Source organism: Trachypithecus francoisi, unplaced genomic scaffold (genome assembly GCF_009764315.1).
Source record: "Trachypithecus francoisi isolate TF-2019V2 unplaced genomic scaffold, Tfra_2.0 Lachesis_group4, whole genome shotgun sequence".
NCBI lineage: Eukaryota > Metazoa > Chordata > Mammalia > Primates > Cercopithecidae > Trachypithecus > Trachypithecus francoisi.
This window is the reverse complement of record NW_022681469.1, coordinates 19401515-19413871: the sequence shown is the minus strand read 5'-3', so window position 1 is coordinate 19413871 and position 12357 is coordinate 19401515. Positions and strand designations below refer to the sequence as shown.

At 51.0% G+C, this 12357-nt stretch overlaps 1 protein-coding gene across 1 annotated transcript in view; it reads right to left on the bottom strand.

Moving 5' to 3' along the window:
- The window catches only part of KLRG2 (killer cell lectin like receptor G2), a 31390-nt gene extending 20183 nt beyond the window's left edge, over positions 1-11207 (bottom strand). Inside the window, exons 1-3 of the mRNA XM_033193427.1 lie at positions 10359-11207; positions 7264-7365; positions 6744-6889 (exon numbers count right to left, since the gene is read on the bottom strand). Coding sequence (XP_033049318.1) covers positions 6744-6889; positions 7264-7365; positions 10359-11109 — 999 coding nt within the window. The 5' untranslated portion in view covers positions 11110-11207. The remainder of the gene's footprint in view (positions 1-6743; positions 6890-7263; positions 7366-10358) is intronic.
- Positions 11208-12357: the final 1150 nt, after the last annotated feature.

Genomic DNA, 12357 nt, shown 5'->3' with positions numbered 1-12357 from the left:
ATACAAAAAACTAGCCGGGCAAGGTGGCAGGCGCCTGTAGTCCCAGCTACTCGGGAGGCTGAGGCAGGAGAATGGCGTGAACCCGGGAGGCGGAGCTTGCAGTGAGCTGAGATCTGGCCAGTGCACTCCAGCTTGGGTGACAGAGCAAGACTCCGTCTCAAAAAAAAAAAAAAAAAGAAAAAGAAAAAAGGACAAAAATAATGGGAAGACAGGCTGAGGGCGGTGGCTCATGTCTGTAATCCCAGCACTTTGGGAGGCCAGGGCAGGAAGATCACTTGAGCCCAGGAGTTCAAGACCAGCTTGGGAAACATAGTAAGACCCTGTGTCTATTAAAAAGAAAAAAATAAAAAAAAAAGAATGGGAAGAGACAATATCAGATGAGAAACATCAACATTTTGGAAGCTGGACAACTGTAACAGCCTCACAGAGCTGAGAAAGCTCAGGAGTTTTCAAGGAAAGGACAGATAGACAGCTGAGAGAAAGCCAAGAAATACCCCAATTTGTATTGAGAAGCTTCCAAAACTTAAGTATTAGAGACAACAGGTCCTTCTGAAGGCCAAAGTATGGGAAAAGGGTTGAAAGCCTGTAAAAGAAGCAGTCAGGATCCTCCACCCCCAGCCCAAAGATCCACTCATCTTCCCTATGGAGCGAGCTATTTGGAAAGATGAACCACAGAGGCTTTTAGAATCCAGGATACCAGGTTCAGCTAAGGGTGAAGGTGTTTATACTAAAAAGGGAAGGGGATGCAGTAGCTCATGCCTGTAATTCTAGTATTTTGGGAGGCCAAGGTGGGTGGATCGCTTGAGGCCAGGAGTTTGAGACCAGCCTGGCCAACATGGCAAAACACCATCTCTACAAAAATACAAAAATCAGCTGGGTGTGGTGGTGCGACCCTGTAATCCTAGCTACTCAGAGGGCCAAGGAGGGAGAATCACTTGAACCTGTGAGGCAGAGGTTGTAGTGAGCTGAGATTGCTCCACTGCACTCCAGCCTGGGTGACAGACCGAGACTGTCTGGAAAATAAATAAATAAATAAATAGGAAGGATATTTAAGTGCTACACACTTAAGAGGTGAAACCACCCCCTCCTACCCCCAGAATGATGACAGCTCAGCACTCACTAAGAAAATGACTGCGTCCCTGCCTGATTCCCACATGGTAAAGCCTGCCTCTAAAAAAGCTCAGCCCCACCCCCACCCTCCCACCTGACATAGAACACTTAATCTGTAATTTAGTGCTTTACTCTCAATGACAGCGGCTGAGGATCACAACATTTGAGGAAATTTTCTAACATGAAAAAGACAATAAAATAAAAAGTACGTACAAAAAATCAGAGCTAATGCAGGGAGCAGAGGGAAATTTCAAAAACACCAGCATCCACAATGAGATAAGAAAAGATGGCATCAGCCAGGTGTGGTGGTTCACACCTGTAATCCTAGCACTCTGGGAGGCCGAGGCAGGCAGATCACTTGAGGTTGGGAGTTCAAGACTGAAAAGATAGCATCCATGAAACAGGAACAGGACAGCATAAAAAAGGGACATTTGGAAGGTCAAAAGAGTTCTGAAAATTAGAAACAAGGCAGCAAAAATGTAAATGAAGAAAAAGACCCACAGGGCATATTATTAAATTTCGGAACACTGAGAACAAAGAAGACACTGAAGTTTTCCAGAGAAGAAATAAAAATGAGTGACATACAAAGAACTGGGAATCAGAGTGGCTCAGACTTCTTTTTTTTTTTTTTTTTTTTTGAGACCTAGTCTTGCTCTGTCGCCCAGGCTGGAGTGCAAGTGGTACAATCTTGGCTCACTGCAACCTCTGCCTCCCAGGTTCAAGCAATTCTAGTACCTCAGCCTCCCGAGTAGCTGGGACTACAGGTGTGCGCCACTATGCCTAGCTAATAATTTTCCACTGTGCCTGACCTTGGCTCAGATTTCTTAATGGCAAGACTAAGAGCTGACAGTCACGGAGAATTCTGGGGGAAAGCGATTTTCTACCTAGAATTCTATACTCAGATGTGATATTATAATATCTATGTCTCTATCTCCGTATCTCTAACTAAAATAATGTTTTTGGCTGGGCATGGTGGCTCACACTTGTAATCCCAGAACTTTGGGAGGCTGAGGCAGGTGGATCATTTGAGGTCGGGAGTTCAAGACCAGCCTGGCCAACATGGTGAAACCCCATCTTTACTAAAAATACAAAAAAAATTAGCCAGGCATGGTGGCACATACCTGTAATTCCAGCTACTTGGGAGGCTGAGGCAGGAGCATCACTTGAATCCAGGAGGCAGAGGTTGCAGTGAGCTGAGATCACGCCACTGCACTCCAGCCTGGGTGACCGAGTGAAACTTTGTCTCAAAAAATAAAATAAAATAAAAAATAAAATAAAACAATGTTCTTGTCCACAGTTCCTGACTCATAACTCCCATAGCCCTTGCCACATGATTTGTTATAATGCTGTGGTACTCCAGGCCTCAGATGCAGTCCCAGGCCTAGGAAACAGAATCTCTCTCTCTCTGACCTTCTGCCCAAGGCAGGATTCTAATCTGCTGTGGGTCATAAAACCTTATTCCAGGGAGGGTCCTGGCCCATCTCTGCTAGAGCAAATTAATCAAACCCAAAGGGGGAACGTGGGAGCCCAAACTTAAAGCCAGCCAGTCAGAAGTTCCAGAGGCCTCGACCTGTGACTGGTGTCTGAAGCTGGGCAGCCTTAGGGACTGAGCCCTCAAACTGTGGGATCTGAAGCTAGCTCCAGGAAGACAGCATCGGAGTTGAATTAAATCACAGGACACCCAGCTGGTGCCCAATGCTTGGTGCATAAAAGAAAAAAAAAGCCGGGCGCGGTGGCTCAAGCCTATAATCCCAGCACTTTGGGAGGCCGAGGCAGGTGGATCACCTGAGGTCGGGAGTTCAAGACCAGCCTGACAAACATGGAGAAACCCCATCTCTACTAAAAATACAAAATTAGCCGGGGTGGTGGCGCATGCCTGTAATCCCAGCTACTCGGGAGGCTGAGGCAGGAGAATCGCTTGAACCCGGGAGGCGGAGGTTGCGGTGAGCCGAGATCGCGCCATTGCACTCCAGCCTGGGCAAAAAGAGCGAAACTCTGTCTCAAAAAAAAAAAAAAGAAAAAAAAGAAAAAAGAAAAAAAAAGCACATTTGGTCACAGAAGCCTTCTGGGTTGATGGTGGTGGTTGTGTGAGAGCAGAGGAAAGACAGTTTGAGTGTTTTTCCTACATACCAGCCAAGCGATTAGTAGCTTGGAGGTTAGAATAAAAGTTCTTTAAGCACAAACGGGCTCAAGAAATTGAGGTCGGGTATGGTGGCTCACATCTGTAATCCTAGCACTTTGGGAGGCTGAGGCAGGCGGATTGCCTGAGCCCAGGAGTTCAAGACCAGCCTGGGCAAGGTGGCAAAACCCTGACTCTACTCAGGAGACTGACGTGAAACCAATGAAAAGACAAGCGATCTATGAAACAGGGAATCCCACCAAGGAGAGAGGCAAAAGGCATAATGAGGATGCAGGTAAATAGAAATTCCGGAACAGCTGTGCAGCAGGCCTGGCGAGCAACTGGTCCAGATTGGAACACAGAAGAGAAGATTCCAGGAGGCTGTCTGGCCCAGTGTCACTATTTTTTTTTTTTTTTGAAACGGAGTCTCACTCTGTTACCCAGGCTGGAGCACAGTGACGCAATCTTGGCTCACTGCATCCTCTGTCTTCTGGGTTCAAGCGATTCCCATGCCTCGGCCTCCCAAGTAGTGGGGACTACAGGTGTATGCTACCACGCCTGGCTAATTTTTGTATTTTTGGTAGAAATGGGGTTTCACCAGGTTGGCCAGGCTGGTCTTGAACTTTTGACTTCAGGTGATTCGCTTGCCTCCTCAGGCTCCCAAAGTGCTGGGATTACAGGTGTGATCCACTGCGCCTGGCCTATCTTTTCTTGAAAGTGTTTTGAAAGGCACATGCTGCCTTGCTCACCTTGACCTTCAGGTCACATCCTCCTGTCATTTACTCTTGTAGCACTGTGCACCGCCCCTTCACAGCACAGATCAGTGTGGTCATTAAACATCTATCTCTATGATTTCCTGATTGATGTCTGCCTCCCTCACTGCTCTCTTAGCTTTGTCAAGGTGGGGGCTGTGCTATTCTGGCTCATTACTGAATCCCCCGTGCCAAACACGGAGTAAGTGCTTAATACACACTCATTAAAGCACTGACAGAAGGAATGCTGCGTTTTCATACGTACCAGAACAGCTAATATAAACTCCTGGCACCTGCCCCCAGGTAAAATTAAGCCAAGGATTGCTGGGAATGTAAAATTGCACAGCTCCTGTGGAAAACAGTATGGCAATTCCTCAAAAAATTAAAAATAGGATTACCATATGATCCAGTAATTCTCACTTCTGGGTATATACTCTAAGAACTGAAAACAGGCTGGGCACGGTGGCTCATGCCTGTAATCCCAACACTTTGGGAGGCCAAGACGGGCAGATCACAAGGTCAGGAGATCAAGACCATCCTGGCTAACACAGTGAAACCCCATCTCTACTAAAAATACCAAAAAATTAGCCGGGCGTGGTGGCGGGCGCCTGTAGTCCCAGCTACTCGGGAGGCTGAGGCGGGAGAATGGCGTGAACCCGGGAGGTAGAGCTTGCAGTGAGCGGATATTGTGCCACTGCACTCCAGCCTGGGGGACAAAGTGAGATGCCATCTCAAAAAAAAAAAAAAGAACTGAAAACAGGGTCTCGAAGAGATATTTGTCCACCCAAATTCATAGCTGCATTACTCACAACAGCCCAAACATGGAAGCAACCCAAGCGTCTGTCCACTGACCAAGGAATAAATAAGCAAAATGTGGCACATACATACAATGGAAAATAATTCAGCCTTAAAAAGGAAGGGAATTCTCATACAGGCTATGACATGGGTGAGCCTTGAGGACATGATGCTAAGTAAAATAAGCCAGTCATGGCCAGGCGTGGTGGCTCATGCCTGTAATCCCAGCACTTTGGGAGGCCGAGACGGGCGGATTATGAGGTCAGGAGATTAAGACCATCCTGGCTAACACAGTGAAACCCCGTCTCTACTAAAAAAATACAAAAAACTAGCCGGGTGAGGTGGCGGGCGCCAGTAGTCCCAGGTGCTCCGGAGGCTGAGGCAGGAGAATGGCGTAAACCCGGGAGGCGGGAGCTTGCAGTGAGCTGAGACTGCGCCACTGCACTCCAGCCTGGGTGACAGAGCAAGACTCTATCTCAAAAAAAAAAAAAGAAATGTCAGTCACAATAAGACAAATACTGTGTGATTCCACTTGTATGAGGTTCTTAGAGTAGTCCAAACCAAAGAGAGAGAGAGAACGCAGCATGGTGACTGCCAGGGACTGGAGACAGGAGCAATGGGGAATTAGTGTTTAGAGGGGTTAGAGTTTCAGCTGTACAAGATGAAAAGAGTTCAGGAGATGGATAGTGGTGACGGGTGCTCAACATTATGAATGTATTTAATATCACTCAACTGTATACTTAAAATGGCTAGGATGGTAAATTTTATGTTATATGTATTTTAACACAATTTTTTTAAATAGGAAAAAAAAAAAAAGCCAGGCACAGTGGCTCATACCTGTAATCCCAGCACTTTGAGAGGCTGAGGTGGGAGGACTGCTTGAGTCCAGGAGTTTGAGACCAGCCTAGGCAACATAGCAAGACTTGGGTCTCTAAAAAAATAAGGTAGCCGGTTGTGGTGGCACATGCCTGTAGTCCTTGCTATTCAGCAGGCTGAGGTGGGAGAACTGCTTGAGCCTGGGAGTTCAAGGCTGCAGTGAGCCATGACTGCACTACAGCACTCAGCCTGGGCAACAGAGTGAGGACCTGTCTCAAAAAAAAAAAAAAAAAAAAAAAAAGAAAGGCTGGATGCAGTGGCTCATGCTGTAATCCTAGCACTTTGGGAGGCCGAGGTGGGCGGATCACCTGAGGTGGGGATTTCGAGACCAGCCTGACCAACATGGTGAAACCCTGTCTCAACTAAATATACAAAAATTAGCCAGGTGTGCTGGCGCATGCCTGTAACCCCAGCTACTTGGGAGGCTGAGGCAAGAGAACCCCTTGAACCTGGGAAGTGGAGGTTGCAGTGAACCGAGATCGCGCCACTGCACTCCAGCCTGAGCGATGAGCAAGACTCCATCTCAAAAAAAAAAAAAAAATTATTTTTATTTTTATTTATTTATTTTTTTGAGATGGAGCCTTGCTCTGCTGCCCAGGCTGGAGTGCAGTGGCGCGATCTCGGCCCACTGCAACCTCCGCCTCCCGGGTTCAAGCAATTCTCCTGCCTCAGCCTCCTAAATAGCTGGGATCACAGGCTCCCACCACCATGTCTGGCTAATTTTTAGTAGAGACAGGGTTTCACCATGTTGGTCAGACTGGTCTAGAACTCCTGACCTTGTGATCCGCCCACCTTGGCCTCCCATAGTGCTGGGATTACTGGTGTGAGCCACTGTGCCCTGCCAAAAAAAAATTTTTTTTTAAAAGCTGGGCGTAGTGGCACATGCCTGTAGCTACCCGGGAGGCTGAGGCAGGAGGATCGCCTGAGCACAGGAGTTTGAGGCTACACGAAGTTATGGTCATGCTATTCCTCTACATCTTAGTGACTTCTATAATGAAGAGCTGGACTCAATCATTAAGCTTCTTTCCAGTGCTAGGATTCTGTGGTCTAGAAGGATCTGTACCCCCCTAGATTGGCCACCCCCTTCTCACCTGGGTGTGGCTTAGTAGGGGGAGAGTAGCGTGGTAGGCTGAGCAGAAAGCCTGGCTGGCTTCCCAGGCCTGCGCTTCTGCAGAGAAGTAGTAACAGTGCTCCTCGGACAACACCCAGCCTGGGGGGCATGCCTGGCATCTGGCTCCTGCAAGCACAGAGACCGCTGGTGAGCTGCAGGGGAAGCCGCATTAAATAAACAAAGCCTGGCTGCCACCTCAAATGAAGGGGCATGGAACTGGCAAACCTCAGGGTGGGCAGGGCCCCAGGGAGGCTTTATAGTCTGTGCAGTGCACAAAGTCCCCGGGGTGATGGCTGGCATCTGATTGCTTATCAGGGCACAAGCTGTGTCCAGTGGGAGGAAGGCACCAGTTTTCCTTCACTTTGCTCATCAAGCACCATGTCTTCATGTTGCATCTCCCAGTGTCTTTTCCGAATTCTAAGGTGTTTTAAGGGCTGGAAACACAGCCCCGGCAGTGGAGCAGCAGGGAGAGGGGATGAGGACTGGGGGGGACACCATACCTGCTCTTGAGGCCAGGACCACAATGACAACCCCAGAGACTGCCAGGAGCACAGCCATGAACGCCAGGGCCCAGTACAGGGACTTCAGGAACATGGGCAGCCCTGGGACAGGGGCAAACAGGACAGTCAGGTTAGTGGAGACCATCTCAACCAACCCAACTCAGAACCACAGACATAGCACACCAGCATCGCACCCACCTCACCCCAGCACCCAACCCCTCAGCCTGGGATGCCAACATAAACCACAACATTTAAGTTCCAACTTTATATTCTGGAGAAAGAAGTCAGATATTCTTTCTTTCTTTTTCTTTTTTTTTTTTTTTTTTTTTTTTTTTTTTTGAGACGGAGTCTCGCTCTGTAGCCCAGGCTGGAGTGCAGTGGCCGGATCTCAGCTCACTGCAAGCTCCGCCTCCCGGGTTTACGCCATTCTCCTGCCTCAGCCTCCCGAGTAGCTGGGACTACAGGCGCCCGCCAACTCGCCCGGCTAGTTTTTTTGTATTTTTTAGTAGAGACGGGGTTTCGCCGTGTTAGCTAGGTTGGTCTCGATCTCCTGACCTCGCGATCCACCCGTCTCGGCCTCCCAAAGTGCTGGGATTACAGGCTTGAGCCACCGCGCCCGGCCTCTTTCTTTTTCTTTATTTTTTTGAGACAGTCTTGCTCTGTCACCCAGGTTGGAGTGCAGTGGTGCGATCTCGGCTCACTGCAACCTCCGCCTACCAGGTTTAAGCAATTCTCCAGCCTCAGTCTCCTGAGTAGCTGGGATTACAGGTGCACACCACCATGCCTGGCTAATTTTTTTTTATATTTTTACTAGAGACAGGGTTTCATCATGTTAGCCAGGCTGGTCTCGAACTCCTGACCTTGTGATCTGCCTGCCTCAGCCTCCCAAAGTGATGGGATTACAGGCGTGAGCCAACACGCCCGGCCCTTTTATTATTTATTTATTTATTTATTTTTGAGACCGAGTCTTACTCTATCACCCAGGCTGGAGTGCAGTGGCATGCCACTGCAACCTCCACCTCCCGGGTTCAAGCAATTCTCATGCCTCAGCCTCCCAAGTAGCTGGGATTACAGGTGCCTGCCACCATGCCTGGCTAATTTTTGTATCTTTAGTAGAGATGGGGTTTCACGATGTTGATCAGGCTGGTCTGGAACTCCTGACCTCAAGTAATCTGCCCGCCTCGGCCTCCCAAAGTGCTGGAATTACAGGCGTGAGTCACCGTGCCCAGCCAGCTTCAGGATCCTTATACATGGAAGAAGAAGATAGGTGGTGAGCATCAGAGGTAGCAGCAAGAGGACTGCCAACATTGCTGGATTTTAATATAGAGAAGGGTTTGACCTAAGGAAAGCAGTGGCGCCCAGAAGCTAGCAAAGGCAAGAAAAGGGAATCTCCCCTAGACCCCCAGAAAGGAATGCAGCCCCACTGGAAACTCGATTTTAGACCAGTGAGCCGGCGTTACAGACTTCTGACCTATGGAACTGTAAGATAATACATTTGTGTCACTTAAAGACACTAAGTTTGTGGTAATTTGTTACAGCAGCAATAGAAAACTAATATTCCATCACACAGAAAATACGCTCACATCAAACTCTGCAGAAGTTCCTGAGTGATCCAAGTCCCTGAACTCTAGCCCTGTCTAAGAACCTCTCAAGTAGAGGCCCTGGGAATTTGGTGCCTGTCGGTGGGCTTGGCCTGCCTCTCAGCTAAGCTTTTGCCAGTTTCCTGCTGGGTCCGGGCTCTGACCCCTCCTGGTCGCTGCTCCTTCCAGTCTCTCTATCTAGCAGGGATCTCTACCACCGGCTACTCCTACTCACCTTTCAAGATGTGGCTTACTGGCTGGCCCAGTGGATCACACCTGTAATCCCAGCACTTTGGGAGGCTGAGGCGGGTGGATCACCTGAGGTCAGGAGTTCCAGACCAACCTGGCCAACATGGTGAAACCCCCTCTCTACTAAAAATACAAAAACTAGCCGAGCATGGTGGCGGGCGCCTGTAATCCCAGCTACTCAGGAGGCTGAAGCAGGAGAATTGCTTGAACCCAGAAGGCGAAGGTTGCAGTGAGCCGAGACTGCGCCACTGCACTCCAGCCTGGGCGACAAGAGCAGAACTTTTGTCTTAAAAAAAAAAAAAAAAAGAAAGAAAGAAAAAAGAAAAACAAATGTGGCTTTCCCATGCCCCCAACTTCACCAACTACTCCCTCCAGGCTCCTTGTCCAGGACAGTTTGTATTTTTTGTGGGTTCTTTCTTCTGTGTCAAGCTCCCCCTCCCCACCACCACGAAATAAAAATCTAGCCACACACACTACTGGCACATCTACCCTGTGGTCCCACTCAGTATCTACTGAATGGACGAGTGTTTGGGGCTAAATGCTCCTAGTGTGGTGGAAAGCAAGCAGCAGCCTGGACCTTCCAGAGGTCCTTGGCAGTGCAGGGATGGGGGAGGGTCCGAGCTGCCACCCCTGCCACCTGATCCTGAATGACTTCCCCTCATCCAGAATTCCTTCCAGCGCTACTTCTCAAAGGTGCTGCGCATGCCAAGAGGGAATTCGAAAGTTCGGGAGTGCTAGTAGGGGAGGGTGAGAAGGGGAAGGGCTTCATTCTTTTTTTTTTTTTTTTTGAAATGGGAGTTTCGCTCTTGTTGCCCAGGCTGGAGTGCAATGGCGTGATCTCGGCCCACTGAAACCTCCGCCTCTCGGGTTCAAGCGACTCTCCTATCTCAGCCTCTCAAGTAGCTGGGATTACAGGTGCATGCCACCACGCCAGGATAATTTTTGTAATTTTAGTAGAGACAGGGTTGCATCATTTTGGTCAGGCTGGTCTCGAACTCTTGACCTCAGGTGATCCGGCTGCCTCGGCCTCCCAAAGTGCTGGGATTACAGGCGTGAGCCACCGCCACAATGTGGATTACAGTTAGGTAGGCAGGAATGTTATTGATTGTAAGCCCGAGATGCCAGATCGGGTGGGGGATCTGGATGGCCGACTGGGTCCCTTAGTCGGTCAGCTACCCAGCGGTCCAGGGCTGGGCGGGTGTTGGGGGTTTCGGCTACGTCCACCCGACCTGGCGGCGCCGGCTGCCGGCGCAGGTGAGCACTCACCGGTAAGCGTTACTGCCCGGGGCAGCTTCTCTTCGCCCTCCAACCCCGCGCGGGGCAGCAGCGCCGCATCCTCCTTCTCCAGCCCCAGCTCCTTGCAGCGGCAGCACGTGGGGGAGCCCGGGGAGCTTCCTTCTACTGGGCTGGCCCGGCCCTCAGCGTCGCGGCCGCTCTCCGTTCCGGCTGCAGCCAGCGTCGAGCCGCGTCCCCACGTGCCGCCCAAGGACGATGTGCGCGGCAGGAGCTGGTGCGATGGGTCTGCTTGGCGGGAGAAGGCGGGGGACTCGGGCACCGGCACCGTGAGGAAGCGCGTGGAGGGCCTGGGCGACGGCGTGCGGCTGCCGCCGGCCGCGCCCACGGGCTTCACAAGCACATCTACCTGCAGCTCCATGGGCGCCCAGGCGCCGGGCGCAGGCTCAGCCCCGGGCGCCTCGCCATTCCGGGGCAGCTTGACCGAGGAGGGTCCCGGCGACTGCGGCTCGGGGCAGACGCCATAGCCCAGGCTGAGCGGCGGCACGCGCGGAGTCCCGGGGCGAGGCGAAGGCAGCTGCTTCTCGCTCGAGGGCTCCCGGCCTGCGCCCGCCGCCTTCTTCATAGCCCTGGCCGGACTCGGGCTGCTTTCGGGACCTTCAGGTTGTCGCGCCTTCTCGGGGACTTGCGCCTGCTCCAGCCCGGGGACCAGGCTTCCCACGGGCTCCATTGGGAGCTCCGCCCCGGCTTGGCCTCCGGGCGCAGCCTCCCAAACCCGCTCCATCCCGCGCGCCCCGCGAGCCGGGGACGCTGAGGGGCGCACCTGGGGCCAGGTGCAGAGGAGCTTCGCTCTCCTGCGTCCAGATTGCTCCAGCCGGGTCGCCGAAGTTGTCAGGCCACGCCCCTCCTCGAAGGGCCCCGCTGTGATTGGCTGTGGCTTCGGTTCTGCTGCCCCGCCTCCACAAGGCACTGTGAGCTGGCAAGGGCGGCGGGGCTAGGCGAGGGTTGCAGGGTGGGCGGAAGCTCTCCGAAGAAAAGCAGAACGCGAGCGGAGGCGTGTGGCAGGGAACCCGGAGCTCCATCTGACCCTTCCCTCTTTTTTGTCTCTGACCTCACCCATTTTCCCCTCCGGCCCTATGCCAGGGTGTTGGTTTTGAGAGTTACAGTTTGGGCGGGGAAGGATTGGCCAAGCCTGTCTGGATCCTGGGACCTCAGAGAAACCAGAACCCAAAGGAATTGGGGCGGCCTGTGGAAAAGTAGCCCAGCTGGTTGTCCTAACAATCCAGTAGGGTTTAGAAGGGACTCTCCACCACACCTGGGAGGACTCCCCCACTGAGTAAGGCTAAGATAAAAGAAACAGACAGCGTGGATAAGCAATTCTTCTTCTTCTTCATCTCCTCCTTCTCCTTCTTCTTTCTTCTTTCTTCTTTCTTCTTCTTCTTCTTCTTCTCCTTCTCCTTTTCTTCTTCTTTTCTTCTTCTTCTCTTTCTTCTCTCTTTCTTCTTTCTTCTTTTCTTTCTTCTTCTTTCTTCTCCTTCTTCTTTCTTCTCCTCCTCTTCTTCTTCTTCTTCTTCTTCTTCTTCTTCCTTCTTCCTTCTTCCTTCTTTCTTCTTTCTTCTTTCTTCTTCTTCTTCTTCTTCTTCTTCTTCTTCTTGTTCTCCTCCTCCTCCTCCTTCTCTTCTCCTCCTTCTCCTCCTCCTCCTTCTCTTCTCCTCCTCTTCTTCTTCCTTCTCCTTCCTTCTCCTTCTCTCTCCTTCCTTCTTCTTCCTTCTCCTTCTTTCTTCTTCCTTCTTTTTCTTTCTTCTTCCTTCTTTCTTCTTTCTTCTTCCTCCTCCTCCTCTCTTCCTCTTCTTCCTCCTCCTCCTCCTTCTCCTCCTCCTTTTTTTGACAGAGTCTTGCTCTGTCACCAGGCTGGAGTGCAGTGGCACAATCTCAGCTCACTACAACCTCTGCCTCCCAGGTTCAAGCGGTTCTCCTGCCTCAGCCTCCCGAGTAGCTGGGACTACAGGCGCACGCCACCACGTCCAGCTAA